This window comes from Jaculus jaculus, chromosome 3 (assembly GCF_020740685.1).
Source record: "Jaculus jaculus isolate mJacJac1 chromosome 3, mJacJac1.mat.Y.cur, whole genome shotgun sequence".
Taxonomy (NCBI): Eukaryota; Metazoa; Chordata; class Mammalia; order Rodentia; family Dipodidae; genus Jaculus; species Jaculus jaculus.
Window position 1 is genome coordinate 39,750,297 of NC_059104.1, and position 26,994 is coordinate 39,777,290.

Sequence of the window (26,994 nt, forward strand, 5' to 3'; positions counted from 1 at the left end):
GCCTACTTATGAATTTATTTACTGTAATGTACTTCGGTACCATCTTAACTTCTTATGTTTTACAAACCATTTGCATTTAGAATATTTTAAGGAAACCTTTTATTTTTTATTTTTATTTTACCATGAAGTTTAATTATCATTCAGAAAAAAATGAGCAAATAACTTTCTCTGAAAAAATATATTGACTCTGTGAACTGTAGCTATTTGGAAGGAAGGAGACCACTGGTAAGTTAAATTACCCTACTTTCTATTCTGAAAATGATAGAAAGTCCCATTTCCTGTCTGATTATAAAGGTACATGTGCCCCAGATGGCTAAGAATAAATACAAAAAAAGGCAAGAAGCTTTAAAGCTAAGGGCATGCAACAGGCTCTAAGAGAAAACCTCAGAAATACCCCACGTGGCAACAAGGAGCATGTGGATGGGATCTGATGCTCTCTCAGTCATCCTTGTCTTTCGCTCTGTGTTTGAGGATGCGTGTGAACTGGATGTAGTTGAAATTCCCCTTTTTGTCAATGGGGGCTTCTCTGTATAGCTCATCTACCTCCTCATCAGTAAAGTGGTCACCCATGGTGGTCAGCAGCTCCCTCAGGTAATCCTCCTGGATGGTGCCAGTTGCTTCTTCATCAAAGCAGGCGAAAGCATTGAGGATGATGTCCTCAGGGTCGGTGCCATTTAACTTCTCACCAAACATGGTGAAGTTGATGGGCCCCGGAGCCTCGTTCATCATGGAATCCAGGTATTCATCAGTTGGGTTTTTCCCTAGTGAAGCAAGCACATCGTCCAGGTCTTCCTTGTTGATGAAGCCATCTCTGTTCTGGTCGATCATGTTGAAGGCCTCTTTGAACTCCTGGATCTGGGACTGGTCGAACATGGCAAACACGTTGGACATGGCAGCTTCTTGTTGGTCTTGGTCTTTGCTCTTTTGCTCGACATGGTGGTGGTGAGATCCCTGCACAGCCTGGAGAAGCAACAGCGCCTCTGCCGAACCCTAGCTGCCCTAGCACTACGACCTTTCCCGCCCAAGAGCCTCTAAACCATCAACGCTTCCCCCCCACCACCCCCCTTTAGCAAACCAGAAGGACAAGGAGACCTTTTATAATAATTCATTTAGATATACCATAAAGTAATTTATTTATTTTTATTCTCTTTTTCTTGGTTTTGTTTTGGGGCTGTATTTCAATATCCCTATTAACTTCTTTCTTTAAGTAGTGTATTTATGTATTTGAGAAATAGAGAGAAAGTGAGAAAGAGGCAAAAAGAATAGAGAGAAAATGGTGCTTCAGGATTTTCAGCTACTGCAAACAAGCTTCAGACACATATGCCACCATATGCATCTGGTTTGCATGGATTCTGGGGAGTCAAACCTGGGTCCTTAGCTTTTGCAGGCAAGAGACTTAACTGTTACACCATCTCTCCGGCCCTCATATTAACTTCTTGAAGTCATCATCCATGATGCATTCCTTTTATTTTTAGGATATTTAAGATTAAGCTTCTTTCAAAAAATACAAATATGTTTAATTATTCATGATTGAAATTAATGTAATTTCTTGAAATTGTTTTTCAATAATGTAAAGAAAGCACAGAGAACTAGAAATCACACATGCATATATAACTTTCCTCTTTTACTAGTAAACCTAACTTCTTTTGTCATGATTCTTTTTAAAGTTAGTTAGAATTGAACATCCCAATGAGATATAACCTAAAACCCAAAGTGTGAGAGGGAAAAAGCTTTAATAAATACCTCCATGGGAAGAGTAGCTTGCTGAATAGCCAACTCTTAGGCAAACACAAAGGGAGTAGACAAAGATAAATCATCAAAGAAGTCATGCAGATCCCATTCATGATGAAAAAAAAAAAATACAGATGAGGAAAATGCACAATTTCAATTTGAAATTTCCTGTGATCATTGGGGATGCTAATGTTTCCCAACCATTAAAGGAAAAGTTAGCAATCTTCAGAGTCAAACAGCTACTGGGTAAAACCTTATCAAAGTTCGCACAAAGTACGTAGGAGACAGACTCCCAGCAAAGCTTTCTGCCATTCAGAAACAGTGCCCAGGTTAATATCTCGAGCAGCTGTCCCGATCTCTATGGTCTAAGCTTTTTACTAACTTTAATTAAATGGAACCTTTGGAGTGCAAGGTACATGTGCCTGGGATAAAAATGAAAGACACAAGCAGCAGAGCCTGGCATATGGTTACACACACACATGCATCATTTGACTTTTGATATTTTGCAAGTATATTTTAACATTCATGAGAGGTAAAAGAGGCGAGAGATGAAATAGAATTGTCTCTCTGGACTTCAACTTTTGCCTACTATTTCTACCATCACAGCTAGGATTAAAAAACACTATAAGTCTTAATTGTCAAATGCACAATCTGCAATGCTTAAATGGGCCCTGTGGAATTGGGTCCAACACTGAACCAATCCACTGCAAGCTATTTTTCTCTTCTGTTGATGTTCGGCTGCAATATTTGCATAAATGTAACCGTGCTGTCCGTCTTTTAACTTTCACTCAATTAATTATGCTTCCAGCCCCCTGCTGATGGACAAAAATGAGACTTCATCTGCAAATAGCTTCAGCAGTTTACAGCTTATTAAATGCCAAAATCTAGTTAAGACAGTTTGAGAATTCTCATGTCAGGCATTTCAGCATGCCATTTTTACCACAAAATTCTTATTAAAAAAAAATGAACCCTCTACTCCAAGTCAGGGAAAAAGTCACTTGCATAAAGGTAATGAACAGAATAGAATTTTATACAAATTGTGTACTTAGCATATGTGACTTACACTGAGCACACTTAATTGGTTTCCCTAATAATGAAACCAGTAGGAGAAAGACTACTAAGTTGACAAGAAAATGGTCTCTACAAATCAAAGAACAGCTTTCAGTTATAGGACCAGCATTTATAATTTATATAAAAGTCTGTTTATAGTCTGAAAAGAAGTAGATGAATAAGAGTTATGTACTTGAATATTCTTTGCTCTTACTTCATGTGGCAGGTTTTACATATTGCATCAAACATCTGGTACAATCACAATCTACTATTCTTCATAACATGTGGGGTTAGCTCTTTATTGAAGCTGGATGAAAACCAAGAATATATCTGTTAAACTTAAGTGAACAGTTAAAACAGAGTATTTTGCATTTCACCATGAAAAAGTTGAAATAATTCTGAAATTTTCTGTGATAATTTGATGTACCGATTCCTCCATGATCTAAGAAATTGAATCAAAGCAAAAATTTCCTGAAAAACAATATTTTTCGTTATATATATGAGCTTATATAAATTTTTTTGTAGATAATTTATCATCTGTGCTATATAATGATGACTTATTAATACCATTTATATGATTTAATCTTTTTATCTTTTGGAGGTGGTGGAAAAGCAATTATTTTTCTTTGTATTGAAAGAATCAAAACAGTTAGTAAAGAATATTTCCACTTAATTCATCATTCAGTGTAATTTAGTTATTGTCACATAAAGGTCATGTCAGTTTCTTCTGCCAATTGACAATTGTCTCATATGTGCATTTGCTGATTGTCTCTCCAACCTTCATCCTTACCGTGTGTTACTCTACTGTTTTGGATTACCTTGAAAAACTATGTCATGTTTATGCTTTTTGTTTCTTTAAATACCACCATGATGGAACTGATTGTGACATGATGATTTATGACAGAAATTTCAGAGATTATTTTGAGAGCAATTCTCTCTGATCATATACCAATTAACAGCTTTCATAACAAGTCTTTAAACAATGGTTTGTGTTTGATCAAGATGATGATATTTCATGGCTAATACCAATATTTGGATCATAATAAAGAAATTTAAGTTCTTTACTCTTAATGTCTACTATTGTGGAAGTATATATGAGCTACAACTTCTTTTTGGAAACCACTAAATATTATTAATGCCCAGGGTTCTTAATTTTTTTTGTGCTAGAAATAAGGATAGATGAAATAACATTAGACATCATAACTAAAAATATCCTTTTTTAAAGTTTCACATAAGAAGGAAAAAAAATACACAAAGCTTAATTTTTTCTCTCCAACAATGATTGAATTTATGACTTATTACATATAGTTGATAATATGTAACATAGACTTCTAGAATTTGGCTATGTGTGTGTGAATATCACCATTTGCATATATGCAGTTAGGATTTTATGGAGTTCTTTCTATTAAAAATGCATTAGATTAAAATGTGAACCAATTGGAACTCATATGGCAAGTTGGAAGAGGACCACATTTATCAGCTATAATTAATTCCCATAATAGTGTCATATATAAGGGTCATAGGGTACAAATCCAGGCTCAACAATGCTACAGGATTCATGCTGTATAGGGAGCAGGTTCTGTGTGCGGTGAAGTAGCAGAACACATGAATTCCTATGAACATTCATTTTTCTTCAGATAGTCTGACAACTGTTCTGATGTTGCCTTGACTAAGGCATCCATTAAAGAGACCTGGGTCAGCACACTGGAATTCCTCAAGAAGGAACAAGACTCTTTGTTACCCTCCCCCCCTTTTTTTTTCCAATCTTTCATAACTTGAAATACATCATTCCAAGGCCTTCTGACTTTTTTGTTATTTATTTAGTTTTTTTTTTTTTACTTTTTATTGACATCTTCCATAATTATAAACAATATCTGATGATAATTCCCTCCCTCCCCCCACATTTTCCTTTGAAATTCCACTCTCCATCATATCTCCTCCCCCTCTCAATCAGTCTCTCTTTTGTTTCAATTTCATGATCTTTTCCTCCTATTATGATGGTCTTGTGTATGTAGTGTCAGGCACTGTGAGGTCATGGATATCTAGGCCATTTTGTGTCTGGAGGAGCACATTTTAAGTCCTACCCTTCCTTTGGTTCTTACATACTTTTGCCACCTCTTCTGCAATGGACCCTGAGTCTTGGGAGATGTGATAGAGATGTTGCATTGCTGGCACTCCTCTGTTACTTCTTAGCACCATAGTGACTTCTGAGTCATCCCAAGGTCAATCCCATAGGAAAAGAGAAGTTTCTCTAACCAAAAGTAAGAGTAGCATTAATATATGGGTAGAAACATTAAAAGAAGTGCTTACTGGGCAGTTTGATGAGCACAGTGTATGCATTTAGCCATATACCCACAGATGTTACCCCTCTAGGGCTCATGACTATCCTGTGGTAGGTTTTCAGTATCAGAGATATAATCCCTCTCATGGTGTGGGCCTCCAGTCAGATTACATGGAAGTTGGTTTCCCCCATATCAGACATGCCACTATTGCACCTGTTGCCTCATTTGGTATGGCTGGCTAAATATAAGACTTTCAATGTCCACTGTTGAGTATCTTCACTGGTGATTTCTCTCTCTCTCATTGAAATGCATGCAGTGTGATATTGTTCAGCTTTCTGTCAGCTAGTTGAAATGGAGGAGGTTTTCAGATCAGATTCAGTTTTACCCCTACTGCCTTGACTCATACATTTATTGATTATCATAAAGGATTGGGGAATACTTGTTAGAAGAAATAAATAATAAGAACATCTCACACTCATAACCAGTGGATATTTTGGGTCCTTACTTGCATACCTACAATGATGATATCATCCAACTACCTTTGTTCACTTGACTGAGCTGTCTTCTGAGAAGTCAAGAAAGTAATTCAGTATGTCCTTGTTCCCATCAAGAATGGTCTCCAAGGAAATAGAAAACTAGTCTTATCCTTTTAATTGTCACCAATAACTTTTAGGTCCTGCTCAGACAAGGACTTCACATTGTTAATGGCTGTTATTGTCAAATGTTTGTTTTGCCTCTTGCTGTGTTCTTATAGATAATACCATGGTTTCATTACCCTTTGAGGCCAAAGTCTGTACAAAGTAGACAGTACTCTCACCAAAGCATGATGTTCCCCTCCCTGGCAACTGAATCAATTCTTGCTTCTGCTCTATGCCTTTTGAATCCCTATTCACTGAAGCTACTCCTCACCTTTATACCTCAAAGTACAGAGACATCAACCTCTTTTGTGTAATACATTCTTTGTTATTGCTACACTACATTCTCAAAGCTTGTCTTTTTATTCATATGCGATCAATTACCAAGAACCCTTCACAAATTTTCTTTTTCTTGGTCAGAATATGTTGGATATCCACAGATGTTTTTATTTTTTAATTTTTTAAAAATTCTGTACCATTTGTATTTCCTAAACTATACTAGGTAATTTAGTCCCTACAGATATGATGCTACCAATATGTTTGGGACTCCCAAAGTCAGAATCCCACCTTGTATACCCCAGAAATGTGAACATAATTATAATCTTTTTCCATTTAGACTAGTCTGACTCTCAAAGCAAATACTTACAAAATGAAAACCATGGCTTTTATCACAAAAACAATATTCTTGTGTTCTGCCAGAGTGATACCCACACATACATCTGGAATTCAGTCCACCATACATCTATTATATTGTGATATCAAATTTTTAAGCATGTATTATGAGCTTTCCCATTTAAATATGCACTAAATTTGTACAGGTCTCTGTATCCATCACCGCATTCCTAGCTAAACCCATTACTTCAGCATTAACTAGCACTAATAATAGTCTAGATGTCTTCCAAAGCCTTAAACTTAGTCTCTTCACAGAAGCATCTATACTGCATCTCTGTTTACTTTATCAAAAGTTAAATTTAGCAATTTAACCTCACAATGTTTTCTTATATGTCCTAGGGTAAACACAGAAACAGAATTTTGCAATCTTATCAGTGTTTTTTACTTCCACTTTAGCTTACTTTAAAAAATTATTTGTTTTACTCTTTGTCTTGGGAACTCTTTGGCATTCTTCCTGTTCTCCAGGATTAGACAGCATGTCTGTCCCCAGCCCCACCAACAGCACCAAGGTCTATCATCCACTTCCATGCTTACTTGTTGGAGTATAAATAAATGCTAAGATATGGTTTTGAAGCTGTTTCTTAAGGTACATGAAAGCCTGTGATTTCTCCATACTCCAAATGTCCAAGGTACATGATAAGTTGAGAGAAAATATTATATATATTAACTTATATATATATATTAAATTTAATATATTAAATATTTATATTCAATTATACTTCATTATATTAGTAAGTTATTGATTCAAGAGTAGCTATTAGCCAGCCAAGATGGCGACTGAAAGAAAGGCAAGAAATTTGGGGTTATCAGAGTCTTCTTGCCAGTGGGAGGGCACAGAGTGGGGAAAAACAGGGAAGCACGCATCCCCCCACAGGTGGGTAGTCTACCCCCACACATACAGCCACCATGCCCCACACCCTGTGCCCCGCCCCCTGCGCCATGCAGCTGTGCTCCGATCGCACGCCCACCAGCCCATCGCGCACCCGCCAGCCCGCTGCACTGACACGGGGACCTCCGCCTTTGTGCTGTGATCGTGTGCGCTGGCCAGCCATGCTGTGCTCGTTCGCATGCCCGCGGGGGCCACCTCTGCGGTGATTAGGTGGCTGCCAGACCCCCCTGCTGCTGTGCTCCAATCACTTGCCTGTCGGCTAGCCTCTGCTGTGTCCTGATCCCGTGCCTGCATCAGCTGCCTCTGCAGTACAATTGCATGTGCAGCAGGCCCAGTCCCACAGCAAAGGCCACACAAGTCCACATTGAGTCACTAGAGACAGCTCAGGTTCCATCCCCTACCTGTCCATTGCCACCCATCCCCCACTCACCTGAGGCGAGAGAGTGCAGACTGTTTGCAGGTCCCAGTGCTCTCAGCCAGAGTTTGGGCAGCTTCAGGGCTTGCTACCTCAGTCCCCTTTCAAACTCCAAGGCAGGCAGCTTTGGTACATGACTGGGTGAGAATTCAGGCAACTTTGGGGCCCCTGTCAGGCTATAGATAGGCGGCTTTGGCAAGAGACAGCAAAAACCCAGGCTGCTTGCAACTGCCCCAGGCTGCCATGGATTCTCATTAAGCTAGATCCCAGGCTGCTCCATCCACCTACCTGCCCATACACTGACATGGGTAGACCACAGCGCAAAAGAAATAACATGAAAAATAAAATGCAAGAAAATCCAGGCAGATCACCCAGTCCAACAAGGATTACATCTAACCAAAACATAGAAGAGTGTTTAGGATCAGAACATCAAGGGGAAGCTATGAGCAATGCAACCCTGACCAACCTACTGCTAGAACTTGCAGGAAAGCTACAAAGGACAGATAATCGTGTGGATGCTACCATCACTAAGCTAGAGCAATACGATAAGACACTGGAAGGAATTCAAAGAGAGCTAAGAGAGTTGAGGGAGAGTGGAAAAAAAAAAGAGGAACTTAAAAATCAACTGGCCACACTAAATGAAAACATAAAGAAATGCAAGGATGATTTCCAAGAATCATCAAGAAAATCAGAAAATGAGGTGAAAAGGGAGCTGGACAGAGAAATGGAAGTGATACATAGGAAAGTAGTAGAAAATGCAAACTTAATTGAACAAGTCCAAAACTCACTAGAGGCTCTCAAGAATAGAGTCAGCAGAGTGGAAGATAGAAACTCTGATCTGGAAGACAGGATGGAAGAAACAGTTCGAGAATCCAAAAATTTCAGTAAGTTCAAAAGTTCCTGTGAAGAGAACATGAGGGAATTGTGGGATACACTTAAACGTCCTAATATCAGAATCATTGGAATACCAGAAGGAGAAGAATTTCAGACCAAAGGCATGGAGAACTTATTTAACACAATAATTGAAGAAAACTTCCCCCGTCTCTGAAAAGAAAGGCCCATCACTATACAAAAAGCAAACAGAACTCCTAACCGACTAGACCAAAGGAGAAACTCCCCAAGACATATTATCATTAAGACTCTAAACATTGACACCAAAGAGAAAATTCTAAAAGCAGCTAGGGAAAAACAGCACACCACTTTCAAAGGAAACCCCATCAGAATTACTTCTGACTCCTCAGTGGAAACCCTGAAAGCTAGACAGGAATGGAATGAAACTCTCCAAACTCTAAGAAACTATGGCTTCCACCCCAAACTATTCTACCTGGCAAAAGTCTCCCTTATAATAGATGGTGAAAGGAAAATTTTCCATGACAAAACTCAGCTTTACAATTATATGAACACAAAACCAAACCTACAGAAAGTATTCCAGGAAATTCTCCACAGAGAAGAAACAAATAACCAAACACAAATGCCTACAAGAAGCAGATCACAGCAACCAAACCCAGAGTAGACAGAAAAAATTTCAAATTTGATGGAAATGCCAACACAACTCTACCACCACAACATGGCAGGGATAAAATCAAATCTCACAGTCATCACCCTAAATATTAATGCCCTTAATTCACCCATCAAGAGACACAAGCTAACAGGGTGGATCAAAAAATTAGACCCCTCAATCTGCTGCCTTCAAGAAACCCACCTTACCACTAAAGACAGAAACCTCCTCAGGGTGAAAGGGTGGAAAACAATATTCCAAGCAAATGGTAATAAGAAACAAGCAGGTGTAGCTATATTAATATCAGATAAAATTGACTTTAAACCAAAAACAATCAAAAAAGACAAAGAAGGCTACTTCCTACTTATAAAGGGAACAATCCATCAAGAGGATATTACAATCATAAATCTGTATGCACCAAACACAGAGGCACCACAGTTCTTTAAACAAAACCTACTTGACAATAAAACAGAAATAACCACCAACACCATCTTAGCTGGGGACTTTAACACACCATTACCAGTAATAGACAGATCATCCAAACAGAAGCTCAACAGGGAAGTAAGAGAGCTCAACAAAACCATAGAGCACTTAGACCTTACAGACATCTACAGAACGTTCCATCACAAATCCACAGACTACACTTTCTTCTCAGCAGCCCATGGAACATTCTCTAAAATAGACCATAGACTGGGTCACAAAGACTGCCTCCACATATTTAGGAAAATCGACATAATTCCCCTCATGATATCAGATGATAATTCTATATTCCTAGAAAACAACAACAACAACAACAACAAAAAAAAAAACAACAAGAACCCCAATGGCAACTGGACACTGAATAGCACACTCTTAAACAATAAATGGATAGTGGATGAAATTAAAAAAATGAAATTGCAAAATTCCCGGAATTGAATGACAATGAGAACACATCATACCAAAACTTATGGGTCACAATGAAGGCAGTCCTCAGGGGAAAATTCATAGCACTCAATGCCTTCATAAAAAAGACAGAAAGATCCCAAATCAATAGCCTACCCATCCACCTAAAGGCATTGGAAAAATAAGAAAAATCCAACCCAAAGAGCTCCAGAAGGAAAGAAATAATTAAAATAGAGCAGAAATTAATGAATTGGAAACCAAGGAAACAATTAAGGCAATTGACAAAACAAAGAGCTGGTTCTTTGAAAAAATAAACAAGATTGACAAACCTTTGGCCAATTTGATCAAGCAAAAAAAGGAGAGACTCCAAATTAACAAAATTCAAAATGAAAAAGGAGAGATCACAACAGACATAAGTGAAATCGGCAGAATCATTAGGACTTATTTCAAAAAACTCTACTCCACAAAACTGGAAAATGTGGATGAGATGGATAAATTCCTGGATGCATATCATCTGCCAAAGCTAAACTCAGAGCAGATTAATCACCTCAATGAACCCATCACACTCATGGAGATTGAAAAAGTAATAAAAAACCTCCCAAAAAAGAAGAGTCCAGGACCAGTTGGATTCCCAGGCGAATTGTATCAAATCTTCATGAAAGAACTCAATACAATCTTTCTAAAATGTGTCACACAATTGAAGAACAGCGAAAGCTACCCAATGAAGCTAGTATCACCCTAATCCCAAAACCAGGCAGAGATGCCACAAGAAAAGAAAACTACTGGCCTATTTCCCTAATGAACATAGATGCAAAGATCCTGAACAAAATACTCACAAACTGAATCCAACAATACATCAAAAGCATTATCCACCTTGACCAAGTGGGATTTATCCCAGGAACACAAGGGTGCTTCAACATATGAAAATCTGTCAAAGTAATACACCACATAAAAAATCTTAAACATAAAAACCACATGATAATTTTGATAGATGCAGAAAAGGCCTTTGACAAGATACAACATCACTTCATGATCAAAACATTGGAGAGAATTGGCATGGCTAGTTCACAACTTAACATAATATAGGCAATATACAAAGCTCCAAAGGCCCAAATAATACTTAATGGTGAGAGACTGGAGGAATTCCCATTGAGATCAGGAACAAGACAGGGTTGTCCTCTCTCACCTCTGCTTTTCAATATAGTTCTGGAAGTCCTAGCCCAAGCAATAAGACAGGAGAAGAAAATAAAAGGGATACTATTTGGAAAGGAAGAAGTTACGTTAGCTCTATTTGCTGATGACATGATTGTATATGTAAGAGACCCGAGAGACTCCATACCAAAACTCCTGAAGGTGATTAACTCCTATAGCAAAATGGCAGGATACAAAACCAATGCACAAAAATCAGTAACATTTCTATATGTAAATGAGAAAGATACAGAGAAAAAAATAAGGGACATAGTCCCATTTTCAATAGCAACAACAACAACAACAAAAATACCTTGGAATAACGTGAACCAAGGAAGTATAAGATCTATACAACAAAAATATAAAAACTCTCAAAAAAGAAATTGAGGAGGACTTGAGAAGATGGAAAGACCTCCCATGCTCCTGGATAGGCAGAATTAACATTGTGAAGATGACAATCCTACCAAAGGCAATATATAGGTTTAATGCAATTCCAATTAAAATCCCTACAGTGTTCTTCACAGAGATAGAAAAAATGTTCTCAAATTTCATATCCAAACATATCCTCAGCAAAAGAGATACCTCTGGTGGCATCACCATACCTGATCTACAGCTATACTACAAAGTCATAGTAATAAAAACAGCATGGTACTGGCATAAAAACAGGAGTATAGACCAATGGAATAGATTTTAGGACCGGATTTTGGGTCAAGCAACTATAGCTACTTGATATTCGACAAAGGCCCGAACAATATAGGCTGGAAAAAAGATAGCATATTCAACAAATGGTGCTGGACAAACTGGATAACCACATGCAGGAAACTAAAACTTGATCCACACATTTCACCATGCACTACACTCAAATCCAAATGGATCATAGACCTCAACATAAGACTAGAAACTCATATACTACTGGAAGAAAATTTAGGAAGTACTTTCCAAAATATAGGAATGGAAAAAGACTTCCTGAACAAAACCCCAGTGGCTCAAGTTCTTAAACAGTCACTCAACCAATGGTATCATATGAAGCTGAAGAGTTTCTTTACAGACAAGCATATAATAAGCAAAGCCAATAGAATGCCCAGAGAGTGGGAGAAAATATTTGCAGGTTATCCAACTGATAGAGGCCTTATCTCTAGAATTTACAAAGAGCTCAAAAGTCTAAACAATAAGAAGACAAATACCCCACTCACAAAATGGGGCGCAGAGTTGAACAGGCAATTCACAGAGGAAGATACACAAATGGCAAACACACACTTAAGAAAATGTTCATCATCCCTAATCATCAGAGAAATGCAAATTAAAACAACTATGAGATTCCACTTTACCCCAATAAGGATAGCCAACATCAAAACATCAAATGAAAATAAATGCTTGCGAGGATGTGGAGAAGCAGGGACACTCATTCACTGTTGGTGGGAATGCAGGAAGGTACAACCACTTTGGAAAGCAATATGGAGACTCCTGAAAATGCTGACTATAGAAATACCAACAGACCCAGTTATTCCCTTACTGGGCATCTACCTTAAAACCTTCAAACCACAGGCCAGAGAGATTTGCTCAACCATGTTTGTAGTGGCTCAATTCCTAATAGCTAAAAGCTGGAATCAACCCAGATGTCCATCATTAGAAGAATGGATAACAATGATGTCGTATATCTACACAATGGAATTCTATACAGCAGTAAGAAAAAAACGACACAGAGAAATTTGTGGAAAAATGGTTGAACCTGGAACAGATCATTCTCAGTGAACTTACCCAATCACAGAAAAAAAAAGCGACACATAGTCCACTCATCTACAACACCTAACCTGAATCTACCCAAGATAGCTTACATACCCAGCAAGCACCTCATTGACTAGACACTAGGATGGATGGAAGGGTGGGAAGGGCATCGAAGGGTGGAAAACAGTAATCTGGACCCAAACGGCAATGGTACCATAAAATTCTACTTCCTAAAAACAGACCAAATGGCTGAACCTTCACTAGACCCTTACAAGAAACACCTGAACCACAAGACACTGGACAGGGTAGGATCAAGACTAACCTAAATCTTCTACATCTTCACTCCCTCCCTCTCCCCCTCTCCTCTCTATCTCTCTCCTCTCTAACTATTGTATATTAGTTATGATTTTCCTGAATTTCTTAGTGGGCACTGACCTGTAACCCCCACTTACTGCTTGGGGCTACCATCCACAATGAGCTTTTGATCAGAGAAATCTACAAGGTTTCCCAAAACAACGACAGACTTCTGTCAGAGTACTTGATGACCCACCAAAGGCCAGTGGTAAGACCCTATTGCTGAAGGCTCCATACACAGCTGACATGTAAAATGGAATGGCATGGCTGGAAGCCAGGAGAGAGTCAGTCCCCAGACAGTCAGCATGTCTAGTGCCAGAAGGTGCTACATGGGCGACTGGGGGAAATGACCAATATCTGTCCAAGCAACTCATTGTCTAACCTAATTAGCAACAAATAACCGGATGTGATGCCCACACAATTGCAATAGTGGCACACAGCCATGGTGAGGAACCAACTGCTCTTGATTTGGCTAACTGATCCCCTCAGTGGTTCTAGACCCATAGCTGGAATGGGGAAACAAATCAGAACCGTATCCAAACACAAGCCCACTCTACAATATCAAGCTACCATCAATCATGGGGTACAAGAGGACCTACACCTATGAAACTCTCTATCAAAACAGTACTGTTATCTCAATTTTCTGGGTGCTAACTTACTCTCCATTGGAGAATCTGCTTCTCTTTTTCAGATAGATGCAGATCCTAAGGAGAGAGCTGCCCCAACATACCTCAAAAGGGGCCCAACTGAAACTAAGGACAATTGGCGATACAAGCAAGGGTGCTGTTTTCCTGATTAACTGGATACCAGCACAAAGGGGAAGGAGACCAACACAGAGAAAAATCAACTCCTACCAAATCAGAGAGCCAGAGCCTCAGAGGCCCCCAACACCTCAGCACTGAAGCAGACCAAAAATAAACCCAACATGGCTCAGGGAAATTTTGCAGCAGAGGAGGCGGAAAGAATGTCAAGAGTCACATGTTGGGTCATGATATGCAGAGACATTTATCATACCAATAAATGTGGGCTAACTCCACAATGCATGACCCATTTACATCAACAAGGAGGGTCCATTGGGAGGGGGTAGATCATGGATGAGCCTAAACAATGATACCAAACTGCCTGTATTTGCTGAAAAGAAAACTAATAAATTAATTTTTTTTAAAGAAAAAAAGATAGTATTTTGAAAACTGTGTTATGTGTTATGAAACTTATATATTTTTATAGAAAAAACCATCCCCTAAACTATTCTAATCAGGCAATAGTGTCAGCATTTCTAAATGTCAATCAACTTTTTCTGTAAATGAATAAATAGTGTTTCATAATTAAGTACACAACCCATTTACATCAACAAGGAGGGCCCAATGGGAGGGGGTAGATCATAGATGAGCCTAAACAATGGTACCAAACTGCCTGCATTTGCTGAAAAGTAAACTAATAAATTAAATTTTAAAAATAGTAGCTATTAATAAATAGATATAGCAATATAACTGTGCTGGAGAATGGACCTTCTTCTCAAACCCTGTGGAATGCTCAACAAGTAAGTGTAAAGTCCACTGTTTCATTTGACTTTTGGTGGTTTCTCCCCCTTTATTTTTGGCCATAATCAACTTCCCAATGTGGATTTTCTGATTGCTAGGATGTGTCCATTATGCTTTTCTCAAGAACATTATTTTACTTCCTAAATTCTTAAGTCTCAATGCAAAGGGAGCTAGTTTTGTTGACAGCTGACAGAACCTTACTTGTGTATTTCATTATCACTTCCCATTTGGGATGCAATGACAGACAAGTGCAGAATAAGATCCTCAAGGAAAGTGCTCCTCTGTGTGCCTCTTTCTCTCAATAGTGCTCTTCCTGTTCTCACTATGATTGTTTCCTCTCTAAAATATTCCCCTAACACCACCTTAGTTTATCAGTTCTTGTATGCTATTTATTCTAGCCCAATATATGTAATTGAAATCATTTACTATAATGAATTTGTCCTTATTGATGCGACTTATAGGAAATGGTCATCATATTTATCCCAGCTCACTGTTAGAGGATGTGAGAGTAAGTGACTGTATTAAAGAGGTAGTATGTGTTTCTGTAGTATTAGAATGTGTAACTCAACACTGTTGGATCAAATAGTTTAGGTGTATGTTCCAGTATAATGATATGAGGCTTAGTGATATCTTTGTATGGAAATTCATGTTAACACAAAAAGTTGTGTTTGTGTATATGTGTGTTTGTGTGTGTGTGTGAGAAAGAGAAAGAGTGAGAGAGAAAGTGAGGGGGGTAGAGATAAATAACACTTTTTTTTAGAAGAAGAAATGTCTACTAAGACTTTTATATGGGAAGGGGTATGGGCAGAAACATTTTAGAATTTTGGAATTAAAAAAAAAAATAAAGTTGGCTGGAGAGATGGCTTAGCGGTTAAGCATTTGCCTGTGAAGCCTAAGGACCCCAGTTCGAGGCTCGGTTCCCCAGGTCCCACGTTAGCCAGATGCACAAGGGGGCGCACGCATCTGGAGTTCGTTTGCAGAGGCTGGAAGCCCTGGCGCACCCATTCTCTCTCTCTCCCTCTATCTGTCTTTCTCTCTGTGTCTGTCGCTCTCAAATAAATAAATAAATAAATAAAATTAAAATAAATAAATAAATAAATAAAATAAAGTTTAGCTGGAGTACAGCTAGTAAGATGGTGAGTCACAAAGTTAAGCAACAATCAAATAAGAAATACCTAGTGGTCATTCAAATGTCATTATTATACGTACTAATTAACAGAACTTAATGAAGGAAAGTATAAATGAACTCTTATCCTTCTAATTTTCACCAAATTTTATTATTCTTGACCTTTTGTGTGTGTACATGGGTGTAGGTGTTCATGCACATGTGTGCATGTGTGGAACCAGAGGCTGACACTGGATATTTTCTTCCATTACTCACCATCATATTTGTGAGAAATCTTACTAAAACTTGAACTCAATTATTTGGCCATACAAACCAGCTGGCCATCCCCAGGGATCTTCTGTCTCTACCTCCCTGGTTCTGGGATTATAGGCAGGCACTCCCATGCCTAGCATTTATGCTGGTTCTGGGGACTCAAACTCAGAGCTTGTTTCTATGGCAAGTACTTTAGCCACTAAGGCACCACTTTAGCTCTTTATACTACTTTTGTCCTAAATGTTTCCTAATCTGTCCTCCTGTTGAGCAGTTTAACATCTAGTTTACTGTATATTGCTTGTAGTTGTTTCCTTGGAAAATTATGGTTTATATATAATGGAAATTTGGCTACCATTCTCACTTGGAATTAGTCTAGCTGATGGGAGCATTTCTTTCACATAATGTTTCAAGAAACTAAGATTTTCCTTTTCAAGGCATTTCTTCCATACATTTTAGCTGGCTCTTCCATCACCCCTCCCATGCAGGAGAACTGGGAAATATGAAAATCTGGGTACAGGATGAAGATGGAAGCTATCATTTTGGTAGAGATGTGGCAACCTTTATATTGCTCAATAAAAATATCTGTGCATTTTTGGATGTAGCCAGGTGTGGTGGTGCATGCCTTTAGTCTCAGCACTTGGAGGCAGAGGTAGGAGTATTGCCATGAGTTTGAGGCCACCCTGAGACTACAAATTCAGGTCAACCTGACCTGAGCTAGAGTGAGACCCTACCTCCAAAAAGCAAAAGAAAAAAAAAAAATAAAAGATCTGTGTAAAGTTTACATTCCATAAATAGAAAACACTTAACCTTTTTCAAAGGACATGATCTAAAATCATAGGGATTTTTGACTACAGTTCAATGTCAAGCATCACAGTTTTCTCCATCATGTTGGGTCCAATTGATTTGGCCTAAAAGGTGTGTGATTCACTCCCATCATGGCACTCCTATCACCTCTGGATCCCCACTCAAATACCATCTGGAGTCCTGAAGCAAAGATTTTCCTTTTCATGACTGAGACTTTTATCCAGGAACAAAAATACAGGAGACCAATGAAGGCACTGTCAGCACTAACAAGATGCTGCTGAGCAAGCTGTTCCAAAGACTTTCTCCACCAAGGGCAATGTTGTCATTACTTTCCTCAAGCTACTAAGAGTCCACAGAGGGTCCCAGGCCCAGGAATCATGCATACAGAGAAACTGCTTCTTTTCCATTATGAAGGAAAAAGTTAATTTCAAGTGGATTTGAGAAACAAAGAGGTGGGGATTATTGGTTATAAGGTCTAGCATGTCTCAAACTAAGGAAATACATTACAAAAGCATTATCAATTTGTGACTGAAGCCACATTAATAAACAGCAAAAAATGTCCTCCACTGGGCATAGCAGTATGTTAGGAAGAAACAGGAACATTAATTGTGTGACTAATTCTCTTGACCAGTTTATAACAGATAATGTGGTAATTGATAAAGGTTAGCATTTAATTTATTCAAGGATTACTGTGTGCTTTTTAAAGTGAAAAGCAATTACTTCTTACAACTAAAAGCTTTCCCTCTCTTAAAAAGAATCTGAAGTGAGTTAATAAAAGTGATAAGCATGCCTTGATTAACCACAGGTCCATGGGGGGACATGATGAATTTAGGCTCTGAAATTTTGAACAATCTGAACTTCAAATTAACACATCGATTTTAAGCATTTCTTCAACCGATAGAGTATTAAAATATTTATAATAGAATTTGAACAATTATGTTCTTACATGATGATGATGAAAATTTGCAGATATTTCAATGACTAGTGCATCATTGCAAAGTATATTTTCTAAGTGCAAACCATGTCATTGCTTGTGGATTTTTCTATAGAAAGCTTTTTGCCACAATTGCTTCTTGAAAATAAATAAGTGAACATATATTGAGAGCTAACTATGTTTAGATATAAATCACATAACGTATTTTCTATCCTCTTCTTTGTCCTCATTTTTCTAGAACAGCCCTGCTGTCTTCCCTTATCCTACCCAATTTTGTTTGTCTTTCTTATTCTCTATCTTCCTTATATAAAATAACTACAAGTGGGCAGTGGTGATTCTGAGTATGCGTTGATATGCAAAAGTGCTTTTTACAGTTACGTGTTTTTAACATATTATATCATTCTACATACTACTTTTCTTCTTAACTCATACCTTTCATTCTAATGCTGAAGACAGAAAGTCTACCTTAGACACCTTTGCTTCATCCTGTGTGGTCCATTGTTCATTTTGGGGCATTTTTTCCTTTATACAGAGGTGGGTATTAGTACATTTAATATTATCTGTCCACACTCCATTTAGCCAGTGTATGCATTTTGCAATCTTTTGATTATGGAAGACACTACTACCTCCAACTTTTTGGATGTGTTTACTCTAGCTGGAAATTCTCTTCAGTAATTCATATACTTGATATTCAACAAAACTTTCAGTACAACTGAAGTTCACCTTACTTGCTTACCATTGAATGAGGGTTGCACTTTACCTTTGTATTGTTACGGAAACCAAGAGACTTTTCAGCTTTGTAAGAAGCAGAGACAAACGAATGAATAAATGAAGTAAGCCTGAAGTATGGACACTCTGGTGAACCAGTTATAATCATGTGGTAAGAGAAGCCACAAAAATAAGTGAAAGGTGACATTTACGAACCTTAAATGCTTGATAAGTTAATGGTACATGATCCTTATTCATGATTAGAAAGTGAAACATCAAACAACAATTCCTCAGCTAACATTCGTAATAATCCTTATGAAGTTCATAATGAAGCATTAGGAGTTTTTGCTTTTTGTTTGCTACTTTTTTGAAGCCAGGTCTTGCTCTGTCCCAGGGTGAAATGGAATACACTACATAGTCTCAGAGTAGCCTGGAACTCACAGTGATCCTCCTACCTCCGCCACACAACTGCTGAGATTAAAGGCATGTGACATCATGTCCAGCTATGACAAACCATCTCTACTCCTCAAATTATACTGAATTCCTGAGGTTTTCCTGAGATATACCTAGCTTTCTTTCACAGCCACATATCTTTAACGCTTTCTTCATCTTTCCAAATTTACCCTTCTCACTTTTTGTTCTCATTTAAATTTCCTAAAAGCATATCCTGGTAATCCCTTTAGGAAAAGCTGGAAGATAACTGGGAAAGTGGGGATAGAAGGTATAAAATGAGAACAAATAGAATGTGTACTATAAAGCAAGTGAACTCTGGATCAAGAAAAACACCATCATCCTGCTTGATGGTCACAGACAAATAATGCTCAAAGGGTATTTATGCAAGAACTCCCAGCACTATTTATGTAGGCAGCAATTCATTTTATTTTCAGAAGAAATTTTACCTTAATTATCTCTCTCATTCCAGCAATATTTATTAGCAACTTATAATTTGAAGTCTTTGTCCACTTTACCTTGAAGACACAAGCTTAGATTTCTGAATGTTAGTAATTATACTATGAGAAAATATAATTCTACAATGTGCATACTTTTAGTTCCCTATATTACAATCCAAAATGCATTGTTGGGATACTTATAAGGAATATTATTATGAAATCCAATGTACTTCATCTTATCTTTTTATTTATTTTCAATGCAAATTGGAGTGGGAACTGGAAAATTAACTTAAGAATGAAGTAAATGTTACCATTTAGTTTTATTTTGTGTTCTGAATGAAAATTGAGAAAAAATACTACTGCCTTCATTTTCATTTGTGTTTCACTGTTACAGTGTCAAATCATACACTGTATATCACAGTAAATGCAAGCATGCTAACCTCATAGTGCTTCTTTGAATGTTGATGTTTCCCATTATTTGTTTTTAGAATGGAGCATGATGGTGACATTGCGGGTAAAAAAAAAAAAAAAAAAAAAAAAAAAAGTTTGCAAAATACTTTCTCATTTATCCATTTTAAACAAAAGTTTTGTCATCTCTCAATATGGTATAGTATTGTGCTGCTAGATTACACAAACTGAAGGACATTTTTACATGTAGAAAAATGAATTCTCATTATAGAAGCCAAGGAATGAAAGCTGAAAGTCGCCTGTGCCACATTACAATGAGTTTGGGAAGAACTCACAAAGCAGTGTTGCAAAAAGCTTAATGATGAACAAATGCATGTGTTCACTGTGTACAGGCTTGCTGGCTGTGATAATTTAAAGGTAAAATATCCCACACAGCCTCAAGTGTTTGTGGCTGTTTACTATTTAATTCCCTGGGGGAGGAATCTTGCTAGAGGATGTGTGCTTCTGAGGGTTAATCTTGGGGCTGATGAGCCCAGGCCATAGTGTGTTCAGATCCAGCTAGCTCCTGCTGCTCTCTAGCTCCCTGATGCTGATATGTACAGTGAGACAGTCTCCTCCCCCATGATGAAGATTCCGCTCAAATTTTTATTTTATTTTACTTGTTTATTTGAGAGCGATAGAGAGAGAAAGAGGCAGATAGATAGATGGATAATTAGCGCGCCAGGCCTCCAGCCACTGCAAAGTTTCTTCAGACACGTGCACCCCTTGTGCATCTGGCTACCGTGGGTCCTGGAGAACCTAGCCTCGAACTGGGGTCTTCAGGCTTCACAGGCAAGCGCTTAACCGCTAAGCCATCTCTCCAGCCCTTCCCTCAAAATCTTAAGCATGAGGCAAAACCTTGTCCTGTCTTGCCAGGAGTTTTTTGTGGTCTGATGTATACCTCAGCTAGGAGAACACAAATGCAACACCAGTATACTGACTACATGAATATAAGGTACTATCTGCCAGTCATAAGGGGATAAAACAAAATAAATATAAATGCACAGGATGCACAGAAACATAAGAAATTGTTTTGTTTTTAGTGCTATTAGGAGTAGAATGTCTGTATATAATTTTGAAAAATATAATCAAGTATTTACCATAGTATTGTCTATATAAAAATATAAAACTTTGATACCAAGTCCATAGTATTCTCTCATGAGGATTACATAATTGCCTTTAGAACTCTGGATACTACTACTTAGAAGGCCTGAGTCTTTACCCCTATAAAGGCAACCTTTGCCTGACACACAAAATAAAAAATAAAATAAATTAAAAAGCCAACGAAAATTCCATCTCACAAGGCTGTTGATGCTATCTTCATTGCTGTGCAGAAACAGCATAGAAATCAAGGTGTGCATTTGTGCAGTCCTCAGATCACTCAGGTATGAATGACAGACCACGACAGTGTCCACCTGAAACATCCTACTGAATGGAGCCTGAAGAAAATAGTGGGGAAGGGGAAATACAGATTTGTAAAAAGTTTTATTGTTGATTCTTGAGATCTCTTGGCTTTGTCATGAAAAATTTAGGTAAAAATTTATTTATCTAAGCATATTTTGTTTTGGCATGGTTTCTTGGATTTTTTGAGAATTGAAATTATAAAATATGCTTAACAATTCTACTCTAATAGAAGTAAAAGTACATTAACTTGTATAATCAGCAATGAAAAAAATTCCATAAGATCATAATAAAAGGTCTAGTGGGTCAAATGCATTGTAAGGAAGAATTTCAAGTCATATTGATTGTGTCTAAGGATCCCTTATTTATTCCAAATATATACCTTTATCCTTTTAAACTCTTTGTATATGATTGCTAATATAATTTTAAATCTTGATTCTGAAATACCAAACTGTTCTGATTCAGGTACCAGAGTAACAGACTTTAAAGTCTTTCTGCGAAATCTAGCTATGAACTGAGAACATGCTCTCTTAAAGTAATCACTATACACTATTTACTTCCTATTTTATTATATACCTTACTTCTTACACATAACATCCAGTTAAATATTGTGTGTATGCATATACATGTATATATGTGTGTGATAAGATGTTCATGTATATGCACCCTTGCAGGGTCCCGTGGGTTGCTTTGTGTCAGATTGAGCTCCCATGCAGTTACTGGTGCAGAATACAGCTGGTGACTATAACAGTCAACCTCAAATTGCTGGGATGAATTTACAAACCAGGCACAGTTATGGAGGAAGGGAATTTATTGAAGCTTACACATAGAGGGGATGTTCCATAATAGCAGAAGGTGACATTCTTTCACAGGTCTACACAGAGAAAAAGAAAAGCAACCACCACAGAAAGCAAGCATACTCCAGGAACCAAGGGTAAAGTTAAAGCTCTTTTTTTTGCATATTTTGATTGTTTATAATTATTTTTTTTCTTTGAGATAGGGACTTACTCTATCCCAGAGTGACCTGGAATTCACTCTGTAGTCTCAGGGTGGCTTTGAACTCATGGCGACCCTCCTACCTCTGCCTCCTGAGTGCTGGGATAAAAGACATGAGCCACCATGTCCGGCTGTCTTTATATACCTTCAGACTGGAATTCCCCAAACACACCTTAGGGTTGAACCCTATGATAGCCCACAGTGACACCAAGTTACAAGCTTGAATAAAATTTCTGAATTAGTTGGAGGACATCTATTCAAATGACCATAGTGGCCCACTCCATGTACTTCTACTAATTTCTGTTTGAGCCAGAGTCATTATTGATCCTGGAGCTTAAATCTTCACCCCTCAGCTCTGTCATTTCCCCCAACCACAGGGAATTGGAATTTAGGAGCACATGGCTACACCCACGTGTTCAGTATTGTTTCTGGCTATTGTGGAATGTTGGCATTTCTAGGCTCCATCAAGACCTCAGGTGTGTGCAGGAAGAGCACTTAACAACTAAGCAATCTCTTCAGTGTGGAATATATACTATACCATTTAACTATATGAAACAGCAATGTAATACATAAGTTACTATAAAATTATTAAAATAGCCCCCCCCCCATATCAACTTCAACATACTCAACATAAGAAAGGAAATGTAGAATAAGAAGAGATGGAGCTACAAACCAATGAATTAAATGAAGAAACAAATAAACAGAAACTACAGAAAAGAAAGAAAAAAAAAATGAAGAGGACAATACCTAACAGACCAAGTAATAATGTGACAATTCCATTTGCCAGGTCCAAAGTTGGAACCTGTGGTCATATCCCATAGCATACAAAGGTAAACAGCACACAACTCATAGGAAGAGATTTAAGCTAATCTACATGATCTGTCAGTCATCCTCAGGTAGTTTGAGTGCCATGATAACTAGTTCCATTAACAACTTCTGAACAATTCTGTCCTAAGATTTTCTCTGTGCTGGACATTTTCTTTTCTGTCATCCCAGAATTTGAACATCCAGAGAGGTAAGGATGTTGTTTCCTGCTGTTTCATCCATCATACTCTGTGTTGTGAATGAAAGCACATTCCTGCCAAGCATGGTTGTGCGTGCCTTTAATCCAGCTCTCGTGAGGCAGAGGTTGAAGGATCACTGAGAGTTCAAGACCACCCTAGGATGATGTAGTGAATTCTAGGTCACCCTGGGCTGGAGTGTGGCCCTACCTTGAAAAGCAAACAAACAAACAAACAATCCCATTCCCTAGGGTAAAAGAGAGAAGGTTTTCATTTCTCTATAACTGTTGGACATAGATCAGTCCAATGTCCCAAGTCTACTTCATCACAAGCACCTCTATACCATCTTGACTGTGATATCTATTTATTCTGATTCAAGGTAACGTCTTGGCAAATTATTCAGTCAAGAATTCTCAGTACGTGTATGTTTATGACCTTCCATGAAGGACCTTCTTAAAATTTACATTCTATGTTTCAGAGGATCTTAAATCATTGACTTCCCATTAAAATTATATGACATGGTAAAGTTCACTTTGTCATACTATGTTGAAAATAACCCACTATATATGTTTGTGTGTGCCTGTGTGCGTGTACTGATCATATATAATCTATTTTTGTCACTAACTTTATATTTAAATAATTTTACAACTATATGAGGAATTAAGTAGGTAATACAAACAAGTGGACTTTAATAAAACTTTCCATTTTCTACCAGGAAATATTCAATGTCAGCCTTACAAATAGAAAAATATTTGACATATCTGTTGTTTTCTATCAGAAAAATGTGACATGTACTTCCTGTATTTCTATTTAAGAATGTTTGATATTTCTCTTTAAGATTTGTTAAGTTAGATTAAGGACAGTTAAGTGGATAAGGATTATGTTGCATTTATTAAGATAGAATATTTCTTTCCTTGACTTACTTTAACCAAAGTAAGTCATTATTCAAGAATGTATAATTAGTTTGTTTTAATCTTATCATTTTTAGTTACCTACTGAAGTAATTAGCTTTCACTTTTCTTTTTACTTAGAAGATTGCTGAAGGATCAATGCATAATATATCATTTTCTACTCTCCAGCACCAATTACTTTGATTGTCAGTATAAATTTATTGATTTTTCATATTAGTATATTATCACTGAATACTCACAGCATGGTATTTGTTAATTAGTGGGAGAAATATAGATTCATTTAGGAACAGCTTTCCTTTTAAGTTGTTAGTATAATACTTGCTAGTACCAAATAGAAAGAAGTTAAAGTATAATTTTATTTTAACCCCCAATGCTTCAGTATTTTCTTACTGAGATACATAATCAACTCTGGTGACAGTAAGTCACACACACACACACACACACACACACACACACACACACACACAGTCACATAAACATACACATTTCTAATTTACTTATGTAAATTAAAAAGTTAGGAAAAGTTGTTTTTCCAGGCTTGATTTCATTTAGAGTGGCTTTATGCTCCTTTAATCAAGGAATATAAAGCAAATGTTTGGTACATTCTCTTCATACAAATGAATTATTATATTATATCAAAGCTATAAAGGTAAAGAGTAAATATGAGTGATATGATGCTGAAATATGCTCTTTGGTGTTTAGGATATTTGTCTTTATCGATTCAGAAAGGAAAGCAGTGAGTTAAAATTTAAAAAAAATGAATTAATAATTAGCCATGACATTGTACAACAATCTTGTTCACAATCCTCTGATGTCATCTTTAGTTGGTAATACTTATTCAAAAATATTCAAAGTACTAATATGTGCCAGGAGGTTTTGAATCCTAGCATCTACTAGAGTATAAGATAAAGATAAGATTAATGATTGAAAATGAAAACTTATGGGCTGGAAAGAAGGTTTAGTGGCTAAGGTGCTTGCTTACAAAGCCAAAGGACCTTGGTTTAATTCCCCAGGATCCACGTAAGCCAGATACACAAGGCGGCACATGGACCTGTAGTTCCTTTGCAATGGCTGGAGGTCCTGGTGGGCTCAGTCTCTCTCTCCATCTCTCTCTCTCTTTTTCTCTGCATGGTTCTCTCTCTCAAATAAATAATAATAATAATAATAATTTTTAAATGAATACTTATAAAATAATATAAGTACAATTTGTCAGTAGGCAAACATGGAATTTCTCTGGATGTAGATGGACTTCAGGTAGAAAAAACATTCATCTAAGAAAGCAGCCACATGAATATCTGAGTATATACTAGAATTGGTATCCAGTAAGTTCTTGTGTCCTGACAAAAACATACCTGGTGAATAGAATTGCAACAAGGCCAATAGTATTGTCTATAATGAATATTACCATTTCTGTTGGTAAATGATTCCCATATTTATTACAATTAATTGTTTATATTATTCAATTCATTATTATTTTCATTAGGTATTTCATTTTTCATGGATCTAAGAATACTGATAAAATGACATCCTTTGGGCTGCAGAGATGGCTTGGCACTTTCCTGTAAAGCCAAAGAACACATTATTTTTATCATTTTTTAATTGACAACTTCTATACTTATAGACAATAAACTATGATAATTCCCTCCCCTCCCCCATTTTCCCCTTCAAAACTCCACCCTCCATCATATCCCCTCCCTCTCTCCATGAATCTCTTTTATTTTGATGTCATTGTCTTTTTCTCCCATAATAATGGTTTTGTTAAGGTATTGCTAGGCACTGTGAGGTCATAGATATCAAGGCCAATTTCTGTCTGGACAGGTGCATTGTAAGGCATCATACCCTTTCTTTGGCTCTTACATGCTTTCATCTACCTCTTCCACAATGGACCCTGGACCTTGGAGGGTGTGATAGAGATGTTTCAGTGCTGGACATTCCTGCATCACTTCTTCTCAGCTATGTTGCTTTTTGGGTCATCCCAGTGGTCACTGTCATATAAGAAGAGAAGCTTCTATAACCAAAAGAGAGAGTTGCAATAATATATATGAATGTGAACATCAAATGTAGAGCTTACAGGGCTGTTTAGTGAGCATAATATATGCATTTAGCCAGACAAGAATAGGCTTTATACCACTAAGGCTCATGACGTCCCCTACCATAGGCATTTGATTAGGTTTACTATACCATGTATGTATTCCCTCTCATAGAGCAAGTCCAATTGGTGAGCAGTCGGTTTTCCTCAGAGCAGACATAACACTGTTGCACTTGTTCAGTCATTTGGCCTATCTGGCGACACTTGAGGCTTCCAGTGTCCACTGTTTTCACTACTGATGACTTCTTTTTTTTTTAAATTTTTTATTTATTTATTTGAGAGTGACAGACACAGAGAGAAAGACAGATAGAGGGAGAGAGAGAGAATGGGTGCGCCAGGGCCTCCAGCCTCTGCAAACGAACTCCAGACACGTGCGCCCCCTTGTGCATCTGGCTAACGTGGGACCTGGGGAACCGAGCCTCGAACCGGGGTCCTTAGGCTTCACAGGCAAGCGCTTAACCGCTAAGCCATCTCTCCAGCCCACTACTGATGACTTCTATCTCCCATAGGGCTACATTCAGTATAGTTTTTTCCAGCTTTCAATTTGCTGTTATACAAGAAGAAGGTTTTCAA

General features: G+C 37.6%; 1 protein-coding gene and 1 pseudogene across 1 annotated transcript in view; one reads left to right on the forward strand and one right to left on the reverse strand.

The window, feature by feature from the left end:
- Window positions 1-438: 438 nt before the first annotated feature.
- Window positions 439-944, reverse strand: LOC101594433 (annotated as a pseudogene).
- A 6,365-nt stretch (window positions 945-7,309) lies between these two features.
- LOC101613002 (cytochrome c oxidase assembly factor 8-like) overlaps window positions 7,310-26,994 on the forward strand; it is a 58,146-nt gene continuing 38,461 nt past the window's right edge. The window contains exons 1-2 of the mRNA XM_045146027.1: window positions 7,310-7,461; window positions 20,065-20,090. Of these exons, the coding sequence (XP_045001962.1) occupies window positions 7,310-7,461; window positions 20,065-20,090 (178 nt within the window). The remainder of the gene's footprint in view (window positions 7,462-20,064; window positions 20,091-26,994) is intronic.